The 25,479-nt window shown below is 46.4% G+C and overlaps 2 protein-coding genes across 4 annotated transcripts; one reads left to right on the top strand and one right to left on the bottom strand.

Moving 5' to 3' along the window:
* Nucleotides 1-1,668: 1,668 nt before the first annotated feature.
* E2F5 (E2F transcription factor 5) lies at nt 1,669-21,266 on the top strand. 2 transcript variants are annotated; one of them, XM_048511036.1, is made up of 9 exons: nt 1,669-1,957; nt 7,457-7,566; nt 8,219-8,380; nt 10,126-10,169; nt 11,326-11,390; nt 13,413-13,671; nt 17,089-17,223; nt 17,731-17,775; nt 20,463-21,266. In XM_048511036.1, exons 1-9 carry the CDS (start codon nt 1,790-1,792, stop codon nt 20,570-20,572), a joined length of 1,098 nt encoding a protein of 365 aa, XP_048366993.1. In that variant the 5' UTR covers nt 1,669-1,789; the 3' UTR covers nt 20,573-21,266. The 2 variants fall into 2 exon arrangements, with proteins under 2 accessions (XP_048366993.1, XP_048366992.1); XM_048511035.1 differs by having other exon boundaries at nt 17,038-17,223.
* Nucleotides 21,089-25,479, bottom strand: RBIS (ribosomal biogenesis factor). Of its 2 annotated transcripts, none has more exons than XM_048511042.1 (5): nt 25,386-25,479; nt 23,842-23,879; nt 22,920-23,041; nt 21,491-21,607; nt 21,089-21,389 (listed from the first exon to the last, which is right to left on the bottom strand). In XM_048511042.1, exons 3-5 carry the CDS (start codon nt 23,031-23,033, stop codon nt 21,321-21,323), a joined length of 300 nt encoding a protein of 99 aa, XP_048366999.1. In that variant the 5' UTR covers nt 23,034-23,041; nt 23,842-23,879; nt 25,386-25,479; the 3' UTR covers nt 21,089-21,320. The 2 variants fall into 2 exon arrangements, with proteins under 2 accessions (XP_048366999.1, XP_048367000.1); XM_048511043.1 differs by having other exon boundaries at nt 22,920-23,036; nt 25,386-25,441.

Below are 25,479 nucleotides of genomic sequence, written 5' to 3'. Positions count from 1 at the left end.
CCCGGTGGGGCCCTGGGCCAGTACATCAACCACAAGAAAGAACATCTCCTCCAAGGTGCTGTTGGCGACCTGCGACCACACGGGGATGCTCATCAACATTAGTCTCTGGAAGCAGCAGAGAGAAGTAGAAGTGGAGAAGAGGAGTGGGACAGAAAGAGCTAAGTGAGCTCTGGTTTTCTTTTTGGAGGGCTCTTCCGCAAAGCCACATCCTTTTAACAGCGTATTGTAAACAAGGGTTTTCTTATTTCAGGAGTTAACAGGCTTCTGAAAGGTGGAGGCTTTTTTATGTGGGATGGGAGAGAAATAAAGCAACTTCTTAGAGCAAATTTGCTCTGCTTCAGAGGAGAGGCCAGAGGGCTTAGTTCCCAGCCACACACCTTTCCTCAGGCAGGTGATTTTTACCTTTGGGGCCCTCAGAAGAAGCCATCAGGAGGGGGTGACTGGGAGAGGGTGGCCACACCTGACCCTGCGCATCGGACCACCTTCCCTTCTCCAGCTTGGGTGCGGATCCGAGCCCCTGTGCTGTCCCACCAGGTGGGGTAGAGGCTGGGAATTGATAATAAAACTGCAAAGATTGTCATGCCCTTATATAAAGCAGTGGTGCGACCGCACTTGGACTACTGTGTTCAGTTCTGGTCGCCACATCTCAAAAAGGATATTGAAGAGATAGAAAAAGTGCAGAGAAGGGCAATGAGGATGATTGAAGGATTGGAGCACCTTCCTTATGAGGAGAGGCTGCAGCGTTTGGGACTCCCAATCTTGATCCTTCTTGATCTGAGGTTGCAAATGCCTTAGCAGACCAGGTGCTCGGGAGCAGCAGCAGCAGCAAAAGGCCATTGCTTTCACCTCCTGCATGTGAGCTCCCAAAGGCACCTGGTGGGCCACTGCGAGTAGCAGAGTACTGGGCTAGATGGACTCTGGTCTGATCCAGCTGGCTTTTTCTGATGTTCTCATTATTATCCTACGTTTAAAACGTTATATTTATTGTAATTTAGAACATTTTGTAATGATACTATGTTTATTATTTCATGTTTATTGACATTATGTTTTTTGATGGTTGTTGCCAATGACCACATTGGTGATGATTGGTCGTGACATTTGCAGCTGTCATTCATCGCCCTGAGTGGGGGGGGGGAGAAGAAGAAGAGTTTGGATTTATATCCCTCCTTTCTCTCCTGCAGGAGACTCAAAGGGGCTTACAATCTCCTCCCCCTGCCCTCACGACAAACACCCTGCGAGGTGGGTAGGGCTGAGAGAGCTCCGAAGAACTGTGACTAGCTCAAGGTCGCCCAGCTGGCGTGTGTGGGAGTGCACAAGCTAATCTGGCTCACCAGAGAAGCCTCCACAGCTCAAGCGGCAGAGCTGGGACTCAAACCCGGTTCCTCCAGATCAGAGTGCACCTGCTCTTAACCTCCTACGCCACTGCTGCTATTATTAGATATACAAATCTAATAATAAAATCATAAAATAAAACACAGGTTCTTCCCCTCGCTCAAGGCCCGTTTCATGCCTGATTTCTGCCTCTTCTTCTTTTAGCTCCTCCTAAGTTCAGATCTAGGAGGGGGAGGGGGGGGGAGCAAAACCAGCATTTCTTTCTCTTCCGGACACAAAACGTTGTCTCCCGGCAACTGCCCGGCCGGCGGCGTCACTTCCTCTCGCCCCCGGGCCAGCCGTTCGGGAGAGAGGGCGGAAGGCGGCGCTCTTCGGGGCCTGCGGAGGGGCCACGTGGGGCTGCTGCTGCTGCCGCTGCCGGGGAAACCCAGCTGCCCGGGGCGGCCGGGGATGCAGCATGGCCGCGGCGGTGCTGGCCGAGTCGGTTCCTGGCAGCCTGGAGGCAGCTGGAGGAGGAGGAGGAAGCAGCAGCAGCAGCCGGCACGAGAAGAGCTTGGGGCTGCTCACCACCAAGTTCGTGTCCCTCCTGCAGGAGGCCAAGGACGGCGTGCTCGACCTGAAAGCGGTGCGGGGAGGACTGGACGCAGGAGGAGGAGGAGGAGGAGGAGGAGGGGGTGGACCCTTAGGATCTGGGAGATCCAGTGGGAGGATCTCTGGGATGGGATCTCGGGAGAGGGAGGAGGAAGAGACTGAGATCTGGACCTGCCTCTGTGCACATGAGCCACTTTTTGTGCCCTTTAGAGTTTTCTTTCAAGGGCTCTGGATGTCTTTTTAAGGTCTTTCTGAGTTGGTTCTGATGGGGTTTCCGGGCTGTGTGGCCGCGGTCTGGTGGATTTTGTTCCTAACTTTTCGCCTGCATCTGTGGCCGGCATCTTCAGAGGTGGATCACAGAGAAAAGTCTGTTTCACACTGTGTGTTTCACACTGTTTCACACTTTCCCTTCTCACTTAGACACAGTCTGTTTCACACACACTGTTTCACACTTTCCCTTCTCACTTAGACACACTCACAAAATCCACCAGACCACGGCCACACAGCCCGGAAAACCCACCAGAACCAGTTGAATTCGGCCGTGAAAACCTTCGACGAGACATCTTTCTGATTTGGTTTTCGTTAGGGAGAAGCGATCAGTCTAGTGCCGACTTCTGCAGCTCATGGGCTGTCCAGAAGAAAGCCCTTACCTGTGTGAACTTTAAAAGGGGCTTAGCTTTAAAAGGGGCTTGGACAGATTGGTAGAGGAGAAGTCGATCTATGGCTCCCAATCTTGATCCTCCTTGATCCCAGATTGCAAATGCCTTAGCAGACCAGGTGCTCGGGAGCAACAGCAGCAGCAGAAGGCCATTGCTTTCACCTCCTGCATGTGAGCTCCCAAAGGCACCTGGTGGGCCACTGCGAGTAGCAGAGTGCTGGACTAGATGGACTCTGGTCTGATCTAGCAGGGCCCTTTCTGATGTTCTTAACTTTACTGGTGCAGTCAGTCATCTGCTTCAAATGTGCTAAACAGTTGTGTTGTGTTACTGGGTGCGGGGTGCTTGTTGTGTACTAAGACAGCTGTGTTGTTGACAGTCTAGTTGTGGCTGGGCATATGTGGAAAACTTATTCATCTAGACTGCGTGTTTGGTGCAGTCCTTCACATTTCAGCGGCTGTTTATTTCTACCAGTGGTTTGCCCCAGGCCACAGAGCGACTCTGTGTGTTGCAGGTGTGAGACTTGAGTCCAGATCTCCTAAGGTCCAAGTTTCATTGCTCGGTCATTGGACATTAGTTGTTTCCAGCGGACATTGGACATTAGTTGTTTCCTTAGTGAAAACCTGCCACTATTGCAACTCCCCTTACTTGCCTTGAAGAAATTGTTTCCTGTCCCTGGACAAGTTGAATGGGAGAAAGTCGAGGTGAAGTAGCGAGGAACTTGTGCTGGTATTAGGCTTGAGATCAAATCCTTACTCAGTTGTGCATTCCTTTGGTGGCCTAGGGCAGGGGTAGGGAACCTGCGTCTCGAGAGCCGCATGCGGCTCTTCTGCCCTTGCACTGTGGCTCCACAAGCCGAGCCGCTGGCCCCATCCTTGCCCGCCCTGCTGCCGCATCCATGCGCTTCTCAGAATGAGCAGAGTAAAAGGTAAAAAACCCGAATATATACAGTGTTATCTTTATTTTAAATGTCAAAAATTATTTGCGGCTCCAAGTGTTTTCTTTTCCCATGGAAAACGGGTCCAAATGGCTCTTTGAGTGTTAAAGGTTCCCTACCCCTGGCCTAGGGCAAGCATTCATTCTTTATGTTCAAACAATGATGACCTGTTTGCTGAAGCTATTATGCAGATGTGCAAGACAAAAATAATAAAACATTGACGTGCTGTAAAAGTATTCACCATCTTTTTCTGGATGACCTAAGTGGCAGCAAATTAGATCTTCATACAAAGTGAGCCTGTAATTGGGAAAACAGCACTAATGAACCTTATGTTTACCTACAAGGATAATCCTGTTGATTTCAGTGGGGCTTACTACTCCCCAGGCGATAAAAAACCTTTCATTTCGAGGGCGATTTCACCACTCTTTTTAAAAAATCTTAATAAGCCTTTATTGGCATACAGAACATACAATATAAATACAGTTAAAATTTAATAGATAAAACTTCACACTGGATCATAAGTTCAGTTCGCAAACCTCAGCCATAAACTTTGCCACTGCGAGACAACAGTCAAGGTCATTACAGTTTAAGAGCATATTTACTTTATCAAGCTCTGTCAGGGTTTTCATAGAGTCAATGATTTGTAATAATAAGCTGGATCTTGGATTCTGGTAAAGTGGGCAGTGGAGGAGGATATGCTTCATAATGGAGATCCAACTGCCCTGCCACAGGCTGCAGGGGCAAAACCTCTTATCGTTTGGTAGACCCTTGAGTCTGCCTCTATGGAAGCCCGGGGATGGCATAATATTAAATCTAGCCAGCATGTAGGCTCTCCTATATATAGGGTTAGTAAAGCTGCAATATAGTAGGCCGGGTTTCCGTGCACAAATGGAATTGCCACGTTTATTGGCGGGCAGGAGTTGTTGGCCAAGCTCTGCAATTGGTGATAAGCGATTGCTAATAGCCGCCCTTTGATGAGGGCAAATGTCTCAGTAAGGGTTAGCATGTTCAGAGAGTCACTATCATAGCCCAATTCCCCAATCTTTGTTATAACTGTTGTGCACCATTTAGAGTGATGGAGTTCTCTCAAGGTGAGTTGCGTCAGTGAGTTGTCGGAGCTTTGATAATGAATATGCAGCCAAAATTTTATGATGTTTAACCAGATAGTGGCCTCTATAGAGTATTGGCCAGATTCTAGACCAGGGGTAGGGAACCTTTAACACTCAAAGAACCATTTGGACCCGTCTTCCACGGGAAAAGAAAACACTTGGAGCCGCAAATAATTTTTGACATTTAAAATAAAGATAACACTATATATATATAGGGGTTTTTTTACCTTTTACTCTGCTTATTCTGAGAAGTGCATGGATGCACCCGCCCTGCTGCCTGCAGGGCGGGCAAGGATGAAGCCGGCGGCTCGGCCTCACCAGCTGCTGGGAAAACACCCGCCCCGTTTCAACGGGGCGGGCGAGAGGGGAAGCCCGCAGTGCGGCCCAGCCGACCATGGGCAGTTGGTGCGCCCGCCCTGCTGCCTGCAGGGCGGGCAAGGATAGGGCCAGTGGCTCGGCTCGTGGAGCCACAGTGCAAGGGCAGAAGAGCCGCATGTGGCTCTTGAGCCGCAGGTTCCCTACCCCTGCATTAGATCATTCCATTCTAAACTTCTGCATAAATTATTTGGCGTGCCAAACTGCGTCCCATATGCAGTTCTATGTCTAGAACAGGGGTAGGGAACCTGCGGCTCGAGAGCCGCATGTGGCTCTTCTGCCCTTGCACTGTGGCTCCACGAGCCGAGTCGCCAGCCCCATCCTTGCCTGCAGGGCAGGCGCACCAACCGAGTCGCCGGCCCCATCCTTGCCTGCAGGGCAGGCAGCAGGGCAGGCGCACCAACTGCCCACGGTCGGCTGGGCCGCGCTGCGGGCTTCCCCTCTCTCCCGCCCCGTTGGAGCGGGGTGGGCACTTTCCCGGCGGCCGGCAAGGCCAAGCCGCCAGCAGCAGGGTGGGCGCATCCATGCGCTTCTCAGAATGAGCAGAGTAAAAGGTAAAAAAACCCCTATATATATATAGTGTTATATTTATTTTAAATGTCAAAAATTATTTGCGGCTCCAAGTGTTTTCTTTTCCCGTGGAAAACGGGTCCAAATGGCTCTTCGAGTGTTAAAGGTTCCCTACCCCTGCTTTAAAAGGTTCAAGGATAATCCGAGCCGCTCTCCCTTTGTTAAGCTGGAATAAGCAACAGGCGCTTTCAGCATTGCTTCACAATCCAGTGTGAAAGTGAACTCCTCCTGCCTTTATTGGAAAAACAAATACTCAAGGCCGCCTGCTTGGTTGCCAACAGTCCTGGGTTCTTGCCAACACAGAAGTTTGAGCCTGCGGGCTTAGGCAAGCGGATCATGTTTTCACTTAGTTGCGGCCTGAACTTTCCGGCTGTTGTTTGAGCCCCATTGAATGTGCAGTAAGGCAGAGTGCCGGCACAACTCTTGCATTTTTCATTTCAACTTTTCCGTCCCTTGCCTTCAGCGCTCGGTAAGCTTGTGAATATCCTTCCCTGGTGGTGCCACCTATTGAAGTCCTGTCTGAAACGGCCCCCTTTGTATTGTGGCAAGTCTGATTTATTTCAGACAAGCCCACAATGAAGATCCACTTGCCGAAATGCAAATAGGCCCACCCACGGCTTTTTTTCTTGCGGCTGATGATACTTGCCGGCACTGAGTACCAGTACCGTTTTTCCGGGATCTCCCTCATGCACTACTCTGCCACGCACAGCCAGAGAAAGAGAGTGGATGTGTAGGAAGAGCATCGTGTACATCTGTGGATGGAAGGGGAAATTAGGAAAGGAATTGAGAATAAAACTGCAAAGATTGTCATGCCCTTATATAAAGCAGTGGTGCGATCGCACTTGGAGTCCTGTGTCCAGTTCTGGTCGCCGCATCTCAAAAAGGATATTGAGGAGATAGAAAAAAAGTGCAGAGAGGTGTAGCGAGGGATGATTGAGGGACTGGAGCACCTTCCTATGAGGAGAGGCTGCAGGCGTTTGGGACTCTTTAGTTTTGGAGAGGAGGCTGGGGGGATATGATTGAAGTCTATAAAATTATGCATGTGGGTAGAAAAGTTTTTCTCTACTTTCTCCACAATACTAGAACCAGGGGCATTCATTATGAAAATGCTGGGGAAAAGTGGGACTAATAAAGGGAAACACTTCTTCAGCATAGCGATGTGATTTAGTTGTTTGGAATATGCACTTGGGAGGTGTGGTGATGGCCACTAACCTGGATAGCTTTAAAAGGAGGCTTGGACATGAATTTATGGAGGAGAAGTCGATTTATGGCTACCAATCTTGATCCTCTTTGATCTGAGATTGCAAATGCCTTAACAGTCCAGGTGCGCGGGAGCAACAGCCGCAGAAATCCATTGCTTTCACATCCTGCTTGTGAGCTCCCAAAGGCACCCGGTGGGCCACTGCGAGTAGCAGAGAGCTGGACTAGATGGACTCCAGTCTGATCCAGCTGGCTTGTTCTTATGTTCTTAAATTGGTGCAACCTTGCCATTTTCTTTTTGTTCTCGTTCATGAAAAGCATGCCAACTTTTCCCCGTGCCGCTGCATGTCTGGTTTGCTTCCCCTTCCCACAGTTTGACTCACGCATGGCTAACTCCAAAAGAACATATTCCCTTGCTGTGAACAGCTGGGGAATTCTCTGGGTGTGCTGTGCGGAGGTCATTCTTTTAGATGGTTTGTTTGAAGGTGACTGCCCCCTGTCTCGCTCCAGAGAGTGACGGGTATCTAATTGCACATCTGTGCCTGTGACAAGTTGAAGATTTCTCTTTCGGATCAATGATTAATATCTCCTAGGAAAGTTCCGTGGCTTCAGTGGAGCTGTTTAAGGGCTCTCCCCTTTTGCCCTTCCTCTGCGTTTATTGTCCTCTATCTCTGTCCTGTTACTAGGCGGCCGATACTCTGGCAGTGAGGCAGAAAAGGCGGATCTATGATATCACCAACGTGCTGGAAGGGATAGATCTAATTGAAAAAAAGTCAAAGAACAGCATCCAGTGGAAGTAAGATAACTTTTCGGCATTATGTTAGAGCGCCATATAATATGCTATAAATCAGTTGGACCTGTTTTCTTTGAATTGGACGAATTTCATAACTGTTAGAAATTTTTATATGATGAAAAGAGATGTCGATGATGCCTAATTTCTGAATTCCTGGGAATTACGATTGATTTTTCCCCGTGTTTTTGTTTTAAGGCAATTACCCCAGGATTGGAAATGTTTTTTTGCCATAGACACATGCCTTCCTTGGAGGTTAGGCTGAACGGTCATAATAACAGCAAGGGGTTCAGAATACCCAGAGCATCCCGTTAAAAAGAACTGAAGGGATTTGGGTTTACTGGGAAAATCTGAATTGGAAAAAACTTCCATTTTAACTAAATAGTTTAATTGAAGTTACCCAAAGATGACACATACACCCAAAGGTGGGATCCAGCAGGTTCTCACCGGTTCCCAAGATGTGTTGTGTGATGTTTTGTGTGTATAAGTCCCCCGACTGTCATGCGTTGGGCTGGTAGGGGACTACAGGGGAAGACAAGGATCTACCCTCTTGTGGCTGATTGCTGGAAGTCTGTCGGCCCATAACCTTTTTACTGCGCTATTTTAACCACTTTGCTTCCATGTTGCTCATTTATGATACTTTATTTTTGTTTCAAAGAGGCGTGGGTGCTGGCTGCAATACACAGGAAATAGTAGATCGACTGAGGCATCTTGAAGCAGAAATTGAAGACCTGGAACGAAAGGAAAAGGAGCTGGACCAGCAGAAATTGTGGTTGCAGCAAAGCATTAAAAATGTTAAAGACGACTCCACAAATAAAAGATATCCTTTATACAAATGCTGCGTAATTCTTCCAAATGGCATTATGGCAACAAGTTTTTTTTTTGGGGGGGGGGGGGAACTGAACATATAGGACAGTGGTGGCAAACCTTTGGCACTCCAGATGTTATGGACTACAAATCCCACCAGCCCCTGCCAGCATGGCCAATTGGCCGTGCTGGCAGGGGCCGATGGGAATTGTAGTCCATAACATCTGGAGTGCCAAAGGTTCGCCACCACAGATATAGGAGGAGGAAGCTGGATTACTTGAGATAATGTGACGGGTAATTTTTTAACTGATAGCTAGAGACTTTTTTTTGCTAGCATCTCCTAGAAGCATTTAAGTGGACTGTCAGACTGTTGGAAGTAAACGTTAAGGACAGAGCGTCCCATGGATTATGAGGAAAATATACTATAAGCTACAGTGAGAACAAAGCTCACTGACTGATCATTATTGTCCTAAGCCAGTGGTGGCGAACCTTTGGCACTCCAGATGCTATGGACTACAATTCCCATCAGCCCCTGCCAGCAAGGTCAATTGGCCTAAGCGGTCTCGATCAGAGGCGGACCTACTAGGGGGCGGGGGGTTTGCATTGTACCAGGTGCCCCCGCAGCCCGCAGCCCGCAGGTCTCCTGGGAAGTGCAGTTTCCATCAGGCCATTTTCAATCTCAAGTGAACAGGCCGCTTTTTCCAGCCGGCATTTTCAGGCTGAACTAAGGTGAGTGTGTGGGGGTGGGGGGGACGCAGAGTGCTCACCGGGCGCAGTATGGTCCAGCTATACCTCTGGTCTCCATCACGACCACATAAAAGAATTCTATTTGTTCCCAATAATGGAGAAATTTTTTTTTTTTTTTGCATCAGCCATTTAACAGCACAATCCCAGGCAGAGCTACTCCGTTCCAAGCTCACTGATTTTGGTGGGCTTAGGCTGGAGTAATTCTGCACAGGATCGCAGTGTGAATCATACAAGTATTTGAAGCACACTGTTTCAGTTACTGGGTTCAGGTCATGCCAGGAAAAAAAAATATTCAAAATCTACCCTCGGACTTTTAAGGACGACTCTTCTCCCGCTCACCCAATTGTCCCCAATGTTATGGTGTCATAGCCTGTCTTTCGCATTGAGACTCAAGGCAGGTTACAAACCAGTGGTGGCGAACTTTTGGCACTCCAGATGTTATGGACTACAATTCCCATCAGCCCCTGCCAGCATGGCCAATTGGCCATGCTGGCAGGGGCTGATGGGAATTGTAGTCCATAACATCTGGAGTGCCAAAGGTTCGCCACCACGGAACTGTGAAAAGCAATTTAATCAGACAGCAAAGACCTCCATTAGGATTAGGACTACAGAGGCTGTAAAACAGCATGGATGAGAGCTGCCTAAAACAACAAACCTGACCATATAGCCCAAGGCTAGCATTATTTCGTCAGCTAAACAGGGCCAGTTATGACACGAAGGCCAAAAAAAAAAGCAGCAGAAACTGCCTAAGGTCTGACTACAAATTGAAGTTGGAGGACGCTGTAGTAAAGGAAGACAGTGATGCATGCAGTAAATGCTCCACCATATTATCTCGCATACGTGTCAAACTTGCGGCCCTCCAGATGGTATGGGCTACAGTTCCCATCATCCCCTGCCGCGAGTTTGACACCTGTGCGAGAGGCAACCTCCTGACCTGTTCCGTTGCACTGCTGTTCTAAACCCTCTGTAAGAATGCTCTTAAACGTCTGTTTTGCCCTTGACAGAGCGCACTTTTTCATATATCACTCATGAAGACATTTGTGACTGTTTCAATGGTAAGTTGTTGAAAGACTTAGTGCATTGTAAATGTCACAAAAAGGATATCGAAGAGAGAGAAAAAGGGCAGAGAAGGGCAACGAGGAGGATTGAGGGATTGGAGCACCTTCCTTAGGAGAGGCTGCAGCGTTTGGGACTCTTTAGTTTGGAGAGGAGACGTCTGAGGGGGGATATGATTGAAGTCTATAAAATGGGGTAGAAAATGTCGACAAAGATAAATTTTTCTCACAATACTAGAACTAGGGGGCATATGTTGAAAATGCTGGGGGGGGGGAATAAAAGGAAACATTTTTCACGCAATGTGTGGTGTTTGGAATATGCTGTCACAGGAGGTGGTTATGGCCACTAACCTGGATTGCTTTAAAAAAGGGATTGGACAGATTTATGGAGGAGAAGTCAATGAATGGCTACCAATCTTGATCCTCCTTGATCTCAGATTGCAAATGCCTTAGCAGACCAGGTGCTCAGGAGCAGCAGCAGCAGCAGAAGGCCATTGCTTTCGCATCCTGCATCTGAGCTCCCAAAGGCACCTGGTGGGCCACTGCAAGTAGCAGAGTGCTGGACTAGATGGACTCTGGTCTGATCCAGCAGGCTGTTTCTTATGTGCTTATGTTACTTGGGAAAAGTTACTTGGGAAAATGTTCACGCTGACCTGGGACTAGCCCAATCTTGGAAGCTAAGCAGCGTTGACCCTGGTGAGTATTTGGGTGGGAGATAGGATGTTTACCTTGCCTTAAAAATCTTCAGAAAACCTTTAGCGGAGGACCAATTTCTTCCGCTAAGATTCATCATGCTTTATTTTAAATCAGACCATCCCTTCAAGCAGAAGCGCTAGACCCAATGGCCAGGCTGTTGCAAAGAAGGCAGCAGCACCAGCTCGGAGGTGGGGAGGTCTAAGCAGTAAATCTCAAACGTGGAATAACAAAATTAATGTCACGTCAGAGTTACCTGCATAAAACAATGTGATGTGTTATGGACATGAAAGACTAGACATTGTCCATGTTTGTGTCCCCTTGTGTGACAGAACTTTTCAGATAAATGAGAACAAATGGAAATTCAGCCTGATGATATGAGACTATACAAGTATTACATTCAGGCCCATTTTATGTGTTTTAAGTGCATGCAGTTAACATAATATAATTACTCCACAATCAGGGGATACACTTCTAGCAATTCAAGCACCATCTGGCACACAGTTAGAAGTACCTATACCTCATCTGGTATGTATAAAAAGCTGTTTAAATCTGTTGATGTGACAAAAAAAGTGGGGAGCAGCAGTGGCGTAGTGGCTAAGAGCAGGTGCACTCTGATCTGGAGGAACCGGGTTTGATTCCCAGCTCTGCTGCTTGAGGGAATTCAGATTAGCCTGTACACTCCCACACACGCCAGCTGGGTGACCTTGGGCTAGTCACAGCTTCTCGGAGCTCTTTCAGTCCCACCTACCACCTCACAGGGTGTTTATTGTGAGGGGGGAAGGGCAAGGAGATTGTAAGCCCCTTTGAGTCTCCTATAGGAGAGAGAGGGGGGATATAAATCCAAACTCCTCCTACATATCTGTTCAGTTCACTCAGAGGGATGGCTGGGCAGTGGGGTAGACCAACAGACTCTCTACCCACCTTCAGGAGCACATACTCAAAACAGGCAAACCGTAAGAGGCTTCTGGTTAGATGGATGGAAGCATGAAATGCAGAGGTATATGGAGACTTTGTACCATAGACCGCAGAGGAGATGGTCATCCTGTCAACCCTGCAAGTTCAACCTCACAAGATCTTGAAAGCTGAGCCCCGGTTAGTATTTGGATTTGACATCACCAAGGAAGTCTAAGGTCGCTACGCAGAGCAAAGCAATGGCTGAATCCGCATGGTCCAAAAACAGCAGTGTGAAAATGGTGTGAAAATGGTGTAAAAGGGTTTAAAATGGTGTAAAAGGGTTTATACTGTTTTCACACCATTTTCACACCGCTGTTTTTGGCCCATGCAGAATCAGCCAATGAGAAACCACTTCTAAACACCTCTTGCCTTGAAAATCTTAAGGAGATGCATTGAGGAGGCTACAACTAGATGGCACATTGAGGAGGCTACAACTAGATCCCACACACACAAAGTGCCCAATGATTATTTTTGCACTCTAGTATTGTTAGGATGTGAAACCTTGTAAAAATTGTTTCATTTAGGTTGAGTGCTAATATTTCTTAGGAAGAGTCTCTCAATGAGAGTCAGACTGACGTAATAGTTGGACTAGGAAAAATTCAAATCCCAGCTTGCTATGTAATACACTGGATGACGTTCGATCCATCACTCTCTCTCAGCCCGAGCTATTTTGCAGCTATTTTTGCAGCACTGAAACAGTTCTGGGGAAAGAGTGAATCTAAAATGCAGCTTATCTGTGATAATCTGTTATTGTGCCCAATCCACACCTGTTGTTGTGGATGCATGCAAAAAAAGTGCAAGTAGGATTTATAAGAAACCCAGTATGAATAGGGCTTTCTCTTTTTCAACGCTCTGAAATGATGTTGATTTTACAATGAAACAAAAGGGGAAAATTTAACACACTTTTGGGCTGGGCACAAAATATTTGCTGAATGTTGTTCTGGTCATAGAAGTATATGCAGTGCTGGAATGGGAAGATCCATGCTTTTTCCTGCATATGCTCTTTAATTTCATGCTTTGGGTTTTTAATTTCTGTGCAGTTCTTTGGCATGAAACATTACAGATTCTTTGGGAACTCAGGGGGCATACATTGAAAATGCCGGGGGGAAGAATTAGGACTAATAAAAGGAAACACTTCTGCACGCAACGTGTGATTGGTGTTTGGAATATGCTGCCACAGGAGGTGGTGATGGCCACTAACCTGGATAGCTTTAAAAGGGGCTTGGACAGATTTATGGAGGAGAAGTCGATCTCTGGCTACCAATCTTGATCCTCTTTGATGTGAGATTGCAAATGCCTTAACAGTCCAGGTGCTCGGGCAACAGCCGCCGCGAGAAGGCCATTGGCGGCTCAACATCCTGCATTGTGAGCCTCCCAACGGCACCTGGTGGAGGGCCCATTGCAGTAGCAGAGAGCTGGACTAGATGGACTCTGGTCTGATCCAGCTGGCTTGTTCTTATGTTCTTAACGCTATTTTGCCTGCATTGCCATTTGGCTTATTTCTGTGTTTTTTTGTAAAGGATTGAACTTTTACTTATTTCTGTTTTCATAACGGACTGCACTTATGCTTTTCAACGTCTCCTCTTTTTCAAGGGCCAGAAAAAATACCAGATCAATTTAAACAGCCACTCGGGGCCCATCCACGTGTTGCTCATCAATAAAGAGTCCAGTTCCTCTAAGGCAGTGGTTTTTCCAGTTCCGCCACCAGATGACCTTATTCATCCTCCATCTCAAGCTGTGGTTCCACTGACTTCTCCGAAACTGAACGCTGAGCCTCAGAATGTACAGGAGGATAAAAACACGAGACAGGGTCAGTCCCTTCCACAGACACCAGCTGGAGATATACCTACAGGTAGGTGTGGAGACTTTCCCCTTGCAATCATATTATGAAAAATAGGGTACAGTATACCCTTGGTGAGTTCCGCAGGGCCTGTAAGACAGAGCTATTCCACTGGGCCTTTGGGGAGGCTGGCCAGCGGGTCTCTATCAGCCCACTGAGGTGCGGAGGCTGCCTGCTATTCCATCCTGGCTGGCCCCTGATCTTCATCTTTGGGCCCTAAACTCTACCCAATTCCCCCATCCTTTTTCGGCCTTAAGATCGGGCACCTGTTTTTAACAACTCCTGTTGTTTTAATTGTATTTATTTTAGAAACTGCTGCTAAGTTTTTAACGGGTTTTATTTTTATTTGTATTGGTTGCTGTCTAGAGAACAGCTGTGTTGTGAGTCATTTCGAAGACTCTTCAAAGTGAGGCTACCATAAATAAAAAATAAAATAAATAAAAATATCTCCATAGGCAGATTCAACCCCCCCCCAATAGGGTTATTATTATATAACAGTGATGGCGAATCTTTTCGAGACCGAGTGCCCAAATTGCAGCCCACTTATTAATGGCAAAGTGCCAACACAGCAATTTAACCTGAATACTGAGGTTTTAGTTTAGAAATAAAACAGTTGGCTTCAAGGGGCATGTAACTCGAGTAAGCTTGCGGGCTGAAGCAACCGCGGCAACACCGAGATGGGATGAATCAATGACCCTAGAGGAGGGTTTACTCAGAAGCAAAGCCCCATTGCCAGCAACCGAAGCTTACTCCCCAGGTAAAGAATCAAGTTTTCCCCAGGCCAGCCTAGGGGTGTGTGTGTGGGGGTGATTTTCCTCACTAAGCTTTTGATGAGCTCTGTGCATGTGTGCCCACAGAAAGGGCTCTGAGTGCCACCTCTGGCACCCGTGCCATAGGTTCGCCACCAGTTATATAATTTGTTTTTTTTTTAACCTTCAATTCCTCCCCACCATACCTTTCGAATGGCAAATGTTAATATACATGTACTAAGATAGCATAGGACAGTGGTGGCTTAACTCCATGGGCACGGTGCCAGAGGTGGCACTCAGAGCCCTCTGTGGGCAATAACATGCAAACAGAGTGCCCCCCCCCCCCCCCCCCATCTAGGCTGGCCCTGGGCTGCTGGGCCTCGGGATTATTAGCATTAAACCTAAGACCTAGTTTTGGGGAAGCAGTGTAGGTAACCCTGTTAAGCTCCTGTTAAACCCTTCACTGATTTTCATGGCTAAGCACTAAAGCCGCCGCCATCTCTTTACCTGGGAGTAAGTTCAGTTGGCAATGGGGCTTGCTTCTGAGTAAAACCCTCCTAGGGTCGCGGATTCAATTGCTGGAAAGAGTTGCACGGTTGCTTCAAAGCAAAGCCACCGACTACCACCAAGCTTACTCCTGAGTAACGTACCCATCAGAGCCAGCCATTTTTTTCGAAACTAAAACCTAAGTATTCAGGTTAAATTGCCGTGTGGGCGCTTTGCAATAAATAAGTGGGTTTTGGGTTGCAATTTGGGCACTCGGTCTCGAAAAGGTTCGCCATCACTGGCATAGGATGCGGCCATTCACAACTTTCTCAGGTACTGGCTATATTTGTCATTGGTGTTATAGAACAAGCCATTTACAATTTTAATTACTTAAGTATGCCAAATAATATAATTTTATATGCTAATGTATCGTATAACAAACATAACACATCTTACGTTGATAAAGCAGTAAAATAATTTTAGGCTTGATAGGTAACAAAGTACTGCACTCATTTTAGTTTCCCCCCCAAACAAACCATTTTTTATCTGCAGTTGCAAAATTTCCACAAATGTTGCATGTCTCTTATATGACTAATGTATGCTTATTGTATGCTGATATGCCCTATATCTGGCCACTATGGTTGTGCCTGATCATTACAATTCCCATCAGCCCCTGGGAGGGGCTGATGGGAATTGTAGTCCATGAACATCTGGAGCACCATAGGCTGGCCACCACTGCCCTATATCAAAAAAGATGTGATAATGACTTGCTGAGATCCAGTGTAGCATAGTGGTTGAGTGGTGGACTCTAATCTGGAGAACTAGGCACCATACGCTGGCCACCACTGCCCTATATCAAAAATGATGTGATAATGACTTGCTGAGATCCAGTGTAGTATAGTGGTTGAGTGGTGGACTCTAATCTGGAGAACTAGGCACTATAGGCTGGCCACCACTGCCCTATATCAAAAAAGATGTGATAATGACTTGCTGAGATCCAGTGTAGCATAGTGGTTGAGTGGTGGACTCTAATCTGGAGAACTAGGCACCATACGCTGGCCACCACTGCCCTATATCAAAAATGATGTGATAATGACTTGCTGAGATCCAGTGTAGTATAGTGGTTGAGTGGTGGACTCCTAATCTGGAGAATCCGTAGGGCACTATAGTGCTGGCCACCACTGCCCTCATATATCAAAAGATGTGATGTAATGACTTGCATTGAGATCCACAGTAGTAGCATAGTGGTTGAGTGGTGGACTCCTTAATCTGGAGAACTATCAGGGCACCATCGCTTCGGCCATTTCACCACTGCCCCCATCAAAAATGATGTGATAATGACTTGCTGAGATCCAGTGTAGTATAGTGGTTGAGTGGTGGACTCTAATCTGGAGAACTAGGCACTATAGGCTGGCCACCACTGCCCTATATCAAAAAAGATGTGATAATGACTTGCTGAGATCCAGTGTAGTATAGTGGTTGAGTGGTGGACTCTAATCTGGAGAACTAGGCACTATAGGCTGGCCACCACTGCCCTATATCAAAAAAGATGTGATAATGACTTGCTGAGATCCAGTGTAGCATAGTGGTTGAGTGGTGGACTCTAATCTGGAGAACTAGGCACCATACGCTGGCCACCACTGCCCTATATCAAAAATGATGTGATAATGACTTGCTGAGATCCAGTGTAGTATAGTGGTTGAGTGGTGGACTCTAATCTGGAGAACTAGGCACTATAGGCTGGCCACCACTGCCCTATATCAAAAATGATGTGATAATGACTTGCTGAGATCCAGTGTAGTATAGTGGTTGAGTGGTGGACTCTAATCTGGAGAACTAGGCTCAATTCTTCCACATGAAGTCTGTTGGGTGACCTTGGGTTAGTCACAGTTCTCTCAGAACCGTCTTAGCCCACGCAGAGACAGGCATTGGCAAACCATCTCTTGCCTTGAAAACCCTACGGGATTGCTGTAAATCATCTGTGACTTGATGGCTTGCACGCACACACAACGAATTGCTGTGTATCAAAACTGACCTGTAATAAATAGCCCTGTATCAAAAAAAAAAAAAAAAGGTATGGCAAAACGGCAGTGGTTTAGGGATACCATGTCTGTTTTCTAATATTAGCTTTCTGTTGTACCAGATAGTTCTCAAGAGAATACAACTCCTGGAACTCTTTACGCCAACATTCCAGATTCTGAGCTGTACGACAGCCTTGTAAGAGAAACTACGCCGAGCTCAAATACCTGCCAGCCCTTCCTCCCGCTGGATGTTAACAGCATCCTCAAGCCCAACTCATTTGATATAGGAAAGACAGATGAGCGTGAAGGTGAACAAAACCTTTGTCTTTATGAGGATTTGGGCAGTGGTGGGATCCAAAAATTTTAGTAACACTACCCATGGTGGTGGGATTCAAACTGTGGCGTAGCGCCAATGGGGCTGGGCGGGGCACAACGGGGGCGTGGCCGGGCATTCTGGGGTGGGGCATTCCTGGGCAGGGCTGTGGCAAGGACGCAGCCGCTACGCCGGTCCTTGGGCGGGAAATGAATGCGCGCAGGCACCGGCGCACCTCCTGCTAGACTGCTTCCAGTTCTGCGCGCTACTGCTGAGAGGAGGGGCGTAACTAGGGCAAAAATCACCAATTAGTAACCCCCTCTCGGCACACGCAAATAATTAGTAACCTACTCTCGGGAACCTGTGAGAACCTGCTGGATCCCACCTCTGGATTTGGGGGCTGGGGGAGGAGAGATGGCGGGTGAATATAGTGTCTCGCTGGAAAGCAGTCTCCAATTTGACATTTGTGATGAAAAGTGATACTTTGCTTTTGTGTTCATAGGCATAATGAACAGTGATATCATCGATGAACTGATGTCCTCTGATGGTAAGTTCCTCATGTTTCCATTCTTAATAAGTGGGATCACTCAAGCTCACCTTAAAAATACACAAACAGTCCACTAGGAACCTCATGTTACTTTCCAACTCGCCCTGCTGCTTGAATGGAGATTCCCTGAAATGGCCGGATCTTTTTTTTTCCTCCTTAAAAAAAAGAGCAGCAGCAGTGGCGTAGGAGGTTAAGAGCTCGTGTATCTAATCTGGAGGAACCAAGTTTGATTCCCCGCTCTGCCGCCTGAGCTGTGGAGGCTTCTCTGGGGAATTTGGATTAGCCTGTACACTCCCACACACACCAGCTGGGTGACCTTGGGCTAGTCACAGCTTCTCGGAGCTCTCTCAGCCCCACCTACCTCACAGGTTGTGTGGGGGGAAGGGCAAGGAGATTGTAAGCCCCTTTGAGTCTCCTACAGGAGAGAAAGGGGGGATATAAATCCAAACTCTTCTTCTTCTGAACATCTCCTCTCCCTCCTCAGCAACAAAGTGATCTTTGAATGTGTCCAGTATATATTCCCTGCTAACACTGAAAGGGTGCCGCTGGCTAGAATGGATCAGGAAGTGTGTGGTCAAAAATTCACACACCTTTTTTGTTCTTTCGTCAATGGCTGTTGCACACCCATAGTTATAGCCCACATTCTGGAACTACTTGCTGCATGAATCACTGAGCAGGAGGCACTTGAATAGTGGTGTATTGACGAAGGATTATGTCCTAATTTAATTTTAAAAATGAAAGGGGAAACCGCTATTAAATTGCAAGATAGTGCACTGGAAAATATCCACAACAGCCATCCTTAAACACCAGTTCCTCATTTGAAAAAAAAAATTGGAAAGACAGGAAGAAGAAGAAGAAGAGTTTGGATTTATATCCCCCCTTTCTCTCCTGCAGGAGACTCAAAGGGGCTTACAATCTCCTTTCCCTTCCCCACTCACAACAAACACCCTGTGAGGTGGGTGGGGCTGAGAGAGCTCCGAGAAGCTGTGACTAGCCCAAGGTCACCCAGCTGGCGTGTGTGGGAGTGCACAGGCTAATCTGAATTCCCCAGATAAGCCTCCACAGCTCAGGCGGCAGAGCGGGGAATCAAACCCAGTTCCTCCAGATTAGATACACGAGCTCTTAACCTCCTACGCCACTGCTGCAGAAATTACTAAATGGAGCATATCTGTGGCAGTAACTGAGCAGTTTCCCCCTTTGTACTAACCAGATCAAGTGTTTCTTTCATCATAATGAATAATATTATATATGCAACTGACAAAGCCTTTCAACCTTGCGAAATATGTTGTGTTTGAAATATAATGTAGAATTACATATATCATATTTATCCATTTGCCTTCCTCAAGATGGCAGCTTGAAACTTTCAAAGCAGAACTAAGACTGGATCATCTTATGTTTTTGTTTGAATGCCATTGCAAAGGGCTTCCAGTTTTATTGGAGAAATGGTGCCACAGAGCAGATGTTACCCCTTACTCTAGGCCTTTTTCCATAACACTTTCTTTATCTCTATACACAGAAATAGTGTATCCCCCCCCCCCCCACACACACACTGGGGGTCCTTCCGCACATGCAAAATAATGTGTTTTCAAACCACTTTCACAACTGTTTGCAAGTGGATTTTGCCATTCCGCACAGCTTCAAAGAGCACTGAAAGTGCATTATTCTGCATGTGCGGAAGGAGCCAAAGTGAAGGGGAAAGAACTCTTCAGGGATAGGTGGGCACAAATGGAACTTTAAATAAGATTGGAGGAAAGCAGTATGGGAAGAGGGTAGAAGACTCCTTAATTTGGAAATCTGTGGGACACTTGATCTTTATTTTGACCTTGTGGCATCTGTGTTAAAGTTACCCTGAGAGATTTCTTGCTCAAGGTTACCCAAGTTCACAAGTAACTAGTAATTCTTAAATCGAATCGCAACAAGTGAACAGTCACTGTACCCACATCTAAGAAGAAGAAGAGTTTGGATTTATATCCCCCCTTTCTCTCCTGCAGGAGACTCAAAGGGGCTTACAATCTCCTTTCCCTTTCCCCCTCACAACAAACACCCTGTGAGGTAGGTGGGGCTGAGAGAGCTCCGAGAAGCTGTGACTAGCCCAAGGTCACCCAGCTGGCGTGTGTGGTAGTGTACAGGCTAATCTGAATTCCCCAGATAAACCTCCGCAGCTCAGGCAGCAGAGCTGGGAATCAAACCCAGTTCCTCCAGATTAGATACATGAGCTCTTAACCTCCTACGCCACTGGTGGATTACATTCCCTGGGAAGGTAATTTAGACAGTTCACTTACATGTGTGCCCATCACCACCGGTTCACACCCCTGTGGAAAGACTTTAAAATTTAGATTTACTAAAGGGAAAATAAAGTATAGTTTCTTTTTTAAAAAAGAAATGCATAGTTGAACTGTCATCTCATCGGGATAACAAAAATTAATCACACTATTATTAATACCACCTTTAAAGAAAAAAAATAGAGGTAACTGTTTTGAATGAAGTATCTATTCTTCACGCCATATGCACTGGCAGAGCTGATATCTAAGTGGATTCCAGCTGTTGTACACAACAGATCTTCCACAGACCAGCTTGGGGGAAACGGTTGAGGTAACAGCAGAAGGAGAATATCTGAGAGCATTCAAATTGATATGGTCCCTGGAAGTGGCTTTGTGTATCGGACTGACATGCTTTTTGTTCCATAGTGTTTCCACTGCTGCAGCTCTCTCCTGCCCCTGGTAATGACTACACCTTCAACCTGGACGATAATGAAGGAGTCTGCGATCTCTTTGATGTGCAGATACTGAACTATTAGATTCCAGCCCAGCTGGAATGCCTCATCTACCTCTCGTCGTGTAACAGACTGTTTCATAACACACACGTACAATAACGAATGTGAGATTTTGATAACAACGCCAAAATGGTCATTTTCCCTCTTACTTTGATACTAAGAAACTTCTAAACTCCGCAAACGACAAGTGGCTTTTTAAAAATGCATCACAGAAGTGCAGGCAAATGGAAAACTGGTTTCAACATATTTAAGAATAATAATTTCATAGTTCTTATTCCTGCAAGTGAAATAATGTAGACATGAAACACAGTGCTGCATTTTAGTCACACCTTGCCATTTGGACACTCTCTGTAGTCGCTTTAAAACTTTGCCCGGTTTTATCTTGATTCTTCACTGCCAATTGTAAAATGAAGAGCATTAGCTAGATAATGCTGTATCGTTCCACTGAATCCATTTCGTGGGGTGCCTTCTTTATTAGCACTTTAAGTTTCTCCTCCCTCCCTTTCTTCCCTTTTAAAAAACTTTTAACATTCCATATCCCTAGTTTTAGGAATACTCATTTATTTACTGTTATTTCAAAATATATATATACAAATTTTTGTCTTATAATTAATTTTCAGCTTCTCCGTCACAGTAATACAGTTTGTAGATTATACTGAAGAGTGCCAATGTCTGTATATTAACATTTTTTAAAAAATAAATAAACAGTATATAGATATATTGTTTGTTGGTGTAGCAGGAAATGGGAGTATCGAAGCACAGACATTTAATACTACAACTGAGACAGCAAATTGGTAGCAGCATCCACATGAATTGGTTCTCTTTCCGGGGACTTTGGAATCTTAAATTGAAAAGAGAAATTAAAAAAACAGAATCATTTTAAAAACAAATAGAAAAAGCCACACATTAAAAACTAATAACAGTACAAGTTAATGAAATTACCCAATGTCTCTTTGGTAAATCCGATGCAGTAGCTTTGGATAACTGCTTGACTTCTTTCTGTACTTCTGTGAACAACTTATTTATTCTGTTAACCTTTTCATCATTCACTATATTGATCTTTGGGGAAAGCAGAAAAGACAGAAGACTGTTATATTTTAACAGGAAACCAATATAAGAGATTCTAAATAGGAGAACAGATTTTTTTTCCTTTGATTATTCCTACATGGCACAGACCTGCCAATGGATGGGTTAGGAAATTAACCGATTAAGCATACCGATCACCAAGGCTCATTCTGCACATGCAGAATAATGCACTTTCAAACTGCTTTCAGTGCTCTTTGAAGCTGTGCGGAATAGCAACATCCACTTGCAAACAGTTGTGAAAGTGGTTTGAAAATGCATTATTTTGCCTGTGTGGAAGGAGCCCAAGAGAAACAATTTTATGGCATGGTTGTGTTCTTTATTCGCTTTAAGAAAGGGCAATTCCTCACAAAACATACAAACTTAGCATAATTATTTATAATTTATTCAGTTCACAACAAGCAATTTTTCTCTGTTGGTGACTAGCCATTGCAACAGATGCATACATCTGTTCCCTTTTAGAGCCACTTCATTACAAATTGAATTTATTATTATTATTATGCATACAGAAAACATGTATTTAGAGGGAAAATCCCACACCCAGGCTCAAGTGTGCACAGAATTGTCCTTTGACACACCGTCTGTACTGCTTTAGCTGTTGATTAACTAATATATTTGGGGGGGGGGGGAGAGATGGGAGCTGATCCAAGCAAAACAGCCACATATAGGTAGTTTTAAGAGAGAGGTTATTTTTTCGAAGAATTCAGTATTGAGTGCATCATTGTAAGAATCAAGTTCAGCTGGGGAGATAAACAGTCCTGGGTACTTTACTACTTTGTCTGCATATATGCAGTGGTGGGATCCAAAAATTTTAGTAACAGGTTCCCATGGTGGTGGGATTCAAACTGTGGCGTAGCGCCAATGGGGCTGGGCGGGACATGATGGGGGTGTGGCTGGGCATTCCGGGGCGGGGCTGTGGCAAGGACGCAGCCGCTGCGCCGGTCCTTGGGCGGGAAACGAATGCACGCAGGCGCAGGCTGCCACGCACGCCGGCGCACCTCCTGCTAGACTGCTTCAAGTTCTGCGCGCTACTGCTGAGAGGAGGGGCGTAACTAAGGCAAAAATCACGTGGCAAAATCACCACTTAGTAACCCCCTCTCGGCACACACAAATAATGAGTAACCTACTCTCGGGAACCTGTGAAAACCTGCTGGATCCCACCTCTGCATATATGTATGTAATAGGGTAGATTCCATTAAATAAGCACAGAATTGGTTGAATATATAGTGATTCCCACACAAAAAATGAATAAATACAAAGAGATATTAACTAGTTTTATAGCACTAACCTTTTTCAGACTGGTGGTCACTGGTTTTGCTTTACTTTTTGCCTTTGTGAGGTTTTTGTTGGCCACGTGGAAGACATTCTTCTGCTTCTGTCCTTTTGCTTTGTTCTTGCCCATTGCCTGAACTTTTAACAGTAAATTTCATTTTTAGTCTTGTAGGGCTACACTCTGGCACAGCCATTCAATAACTATCAGCAGACTTTAAAGCGGAGACACTCTGGTCAGATGAGAAGATTTAGTCTTCTTGCACTCACTGCAACCTCCTATCGCCCTTGGAAAAGAATACTCTTCACTCAAGATGTTCTTTCCATAGGAAGGCTTTTACTTTAGCAGTTGCAAGGTTACACAAGTCTATTCTACACAAGACTATAATACTATACAGAACTCTTCAGCAAGAACAAAGTTCAACATACACAGAACTTCACTCTATTTTTCTATCTCAGTCTCAGCATATACAAATGTATACATCAGGGATACTTTTCCCTGCCCACGCAACAGCCTCTCATTAGTCTAGAATTACAGTTGAATTCACCAATCATGTTAAAGGTGAATGGTTGCCACCTCTTGCCCCTAGACCAGTGGTGGCGAACCTTTGGCACTCCAGATGTTATGGACTACAATTCCCATCAGCCCCATGGCCAATTGGCCATGCTGGCAAGGGCTGATGGGAATTGTAGTTCATAACATCTGGAGTGTCAAAGGTTCCCCACCACGGACCTAGACTGACTGTCTCCGGCGTTTGGGTTCGCAAACCTCTGCTAACTTGAAATGACCTTCCTTGTGAACTTTTCACTCTTTTTTAATGTATCATGACAATAACATGTTCTTGTTGCTGCAGTGAGCAACATTTAAGAGTTCTTTGAATTGTTTGTGCAACTAAGACCATATGCTTGGAGTAAACCCAGTGAAATCCAATGGTACTTACCAGCAAGCGTGCACAGGATTAAGTCTCCAAGCGGTTACCTAGACAAACAGTACACACGAAAACAATGGTTTTAAAAGCAATAGAGTTGTATGGAAATGTTAAATTAATTTAGATGGTCAGCAAAATAAAAGCAGTTGTTCAAAGTCTCCTAGAAATGTTGACCATAGAACATGATAAAACTCACATCCTGGGCAGTATTAAATGAAAACTGAAAAGAGATTAAAGAAAGCTAAAATTATGTGTGAGAATAGAACAAAGTCTCACACTACCGCATTATGCAGAGGGGTAATGCTAGCAAATAGACTGGATTGTTTTCCACCAGTATCCTCTTTTATAAGTGTTGGTTTGCTAACAGCATCCGCATGACTAAAGAAACACTCGCATCTCTTATAAATAAGTGCATCATCAGTCCTTCTGCGTGGGTCCAGTGAGTAAATAAGGTCTAATTTCCTTCTGTCTATAATCCTACCAGTATCTGAGGATCAAGCGAGAGGAAATAGGAAAGGGGTTTGAGGTGGGAAAAGGAATTTTGAGGCAAGTACACGTTTAGAAAAAATGGCTTCAGAACCGTATCACGGCTGTCGTGCTTTAGCTCTTACCTGGCCACCTTAAGGGTACCTCCTGCCAGGCTCTTCCTGCACCTCTACTCGGCAGAGAACATGGGAGCCACCAGTTGGAGCTCTGGGCAGTGTGGCTCTTGGGCATCCAGTGCATGATGGCACACTCCCCAGGGAAGGGCTACAAGCCTGGCGATGAGGGGAGGCCGTGGCGCTCTGCCGGCCACTCTGGGGGTCGCATGAACCCCGGGAACTCCCGGGGCGTCCTCCGGCCCCCAACCTTGAGGCCCGATCTGGGGGACAGGGCCGGGCCCGGGAGAAGACCCGCGGCAGCTGGGCCAGCCAGGGGGTGGGACAAGGAAGGAGCGGAAGGGGGTCTAAAGACAGAGGGAGGTGGGGCGGTTAGAAGAGAGGATTTGAGAAGGGAAGGCTCTACAACATAGGTGTCAAACTCGCGGCCCTCCAGATGTTATGGACTACAGCTCCCATCATCCCCTGCCAGCATCATGCAGCATCATGCTGGCAGGGAATGACGGGAGATGTCGTCGATAACATCTGGAGGGCCGCGAGTTTGACACCTGTGCTCTACAAAATGGGTGGCCAACCTAGTGGCGCTCCAACGTTCATGGCCAATTGGCCATGCTGGCAAGGGCTGATGGGAATTGTAGTCCATGAACGTTGGAGCGCCACTAGGTTGGCCACCCCTGCTCTACAGCGAGGGAAGGGGCAGGACAGGGCTAGCGGAACGCTGCAGAGGGGGCGAGGAAAGGCAGCAGCCGTTGCCGCCCTGCAGCTTCGACGGTTAGGACCGCCCAAGAGACCGAGGAGAACAACTCCCGGGAAGGGCTTGGTGGGGTGGAGGTTTCCGGAGAGGAAAGAGCGAGCCCCGTGTGAAGAGGAGCCTGCTTCTTCCCTCTGCCATTTCGCTGCCAGGGTCCTCCTCCTCCTCCCGAGGGCCACGCTTTCCTTCTCCCTCCGCCAACTCACCCGGCTTCCCCTCTCCTGGTCCTCCACGTGCGGCTGCGCGAGCGGCTCTCCGTCATCTGAACGCGCCTCCGACCCCAGAAAGTGGGCGGTCCTT

This window comes from Sphaerodactylus townsendi, linkage group LG11 (assembly GCF_021028975.2).
Source record: "Sphaerodactylus townsendi isolate TG3544 linkage group LG11, MPM_Stown_v2.3, whole genome shotgun sequence".
NCBI lineage: Eukaryota > Metazoa > Chordata > Lepidosauria > Squamata > Sphaerodactylidae > Sphaerodactylus > Sphaerodactylus townsendi.
The sequence above is the reverse complement of the archived record's forward strand: the minus strand, read 5'-3'. Positions and strand labels throughout refer to the sequence as shown.

Coding starts and splice junctions, on each gene's coding strand:
- E2F5 (XM_048511035.1), top strand. CDS start 1,790: ATGGCCGCGGCGGTGCTGGCCGAGTCGGTTCCTGGCAGCCTGGAGGCA. Junction 11,391..13,412: donor AAGTACCTATACCTCATCTG/GTATGTATAAAA, acceptor CTCTTTTTCAAG/GGCCAGAAAAAATACCAGAT. Junction 17,224..17,730: donor AAAGACAGATGAGCGTGAAG/GTGAACAAAACC, acceptor TTGTGTTCATAG/GCATAATGAACAGTGATATC.
- RBIS (XM_048511042.1), bottom strand. CDS start 23,033: ATGGGCAAGAACAAAGCAAAAGGACAGAAGCAGAAGAATGTCTTCCAC. Junction 21,608..22,919: donor TGACCACCAGTCTGAAAAAG/GTTAGTGCTATA, acceptor CTTTCCCCAAAG/ATCAATATAGTGAATGATGA. Junction 21,390..21,490: donor ATTTACCAAAGAGACATTGG/GTAATTTCATTA, acceptor TTTCAATTTAAG/ATTCCAAAGTCCCCGGAAAG.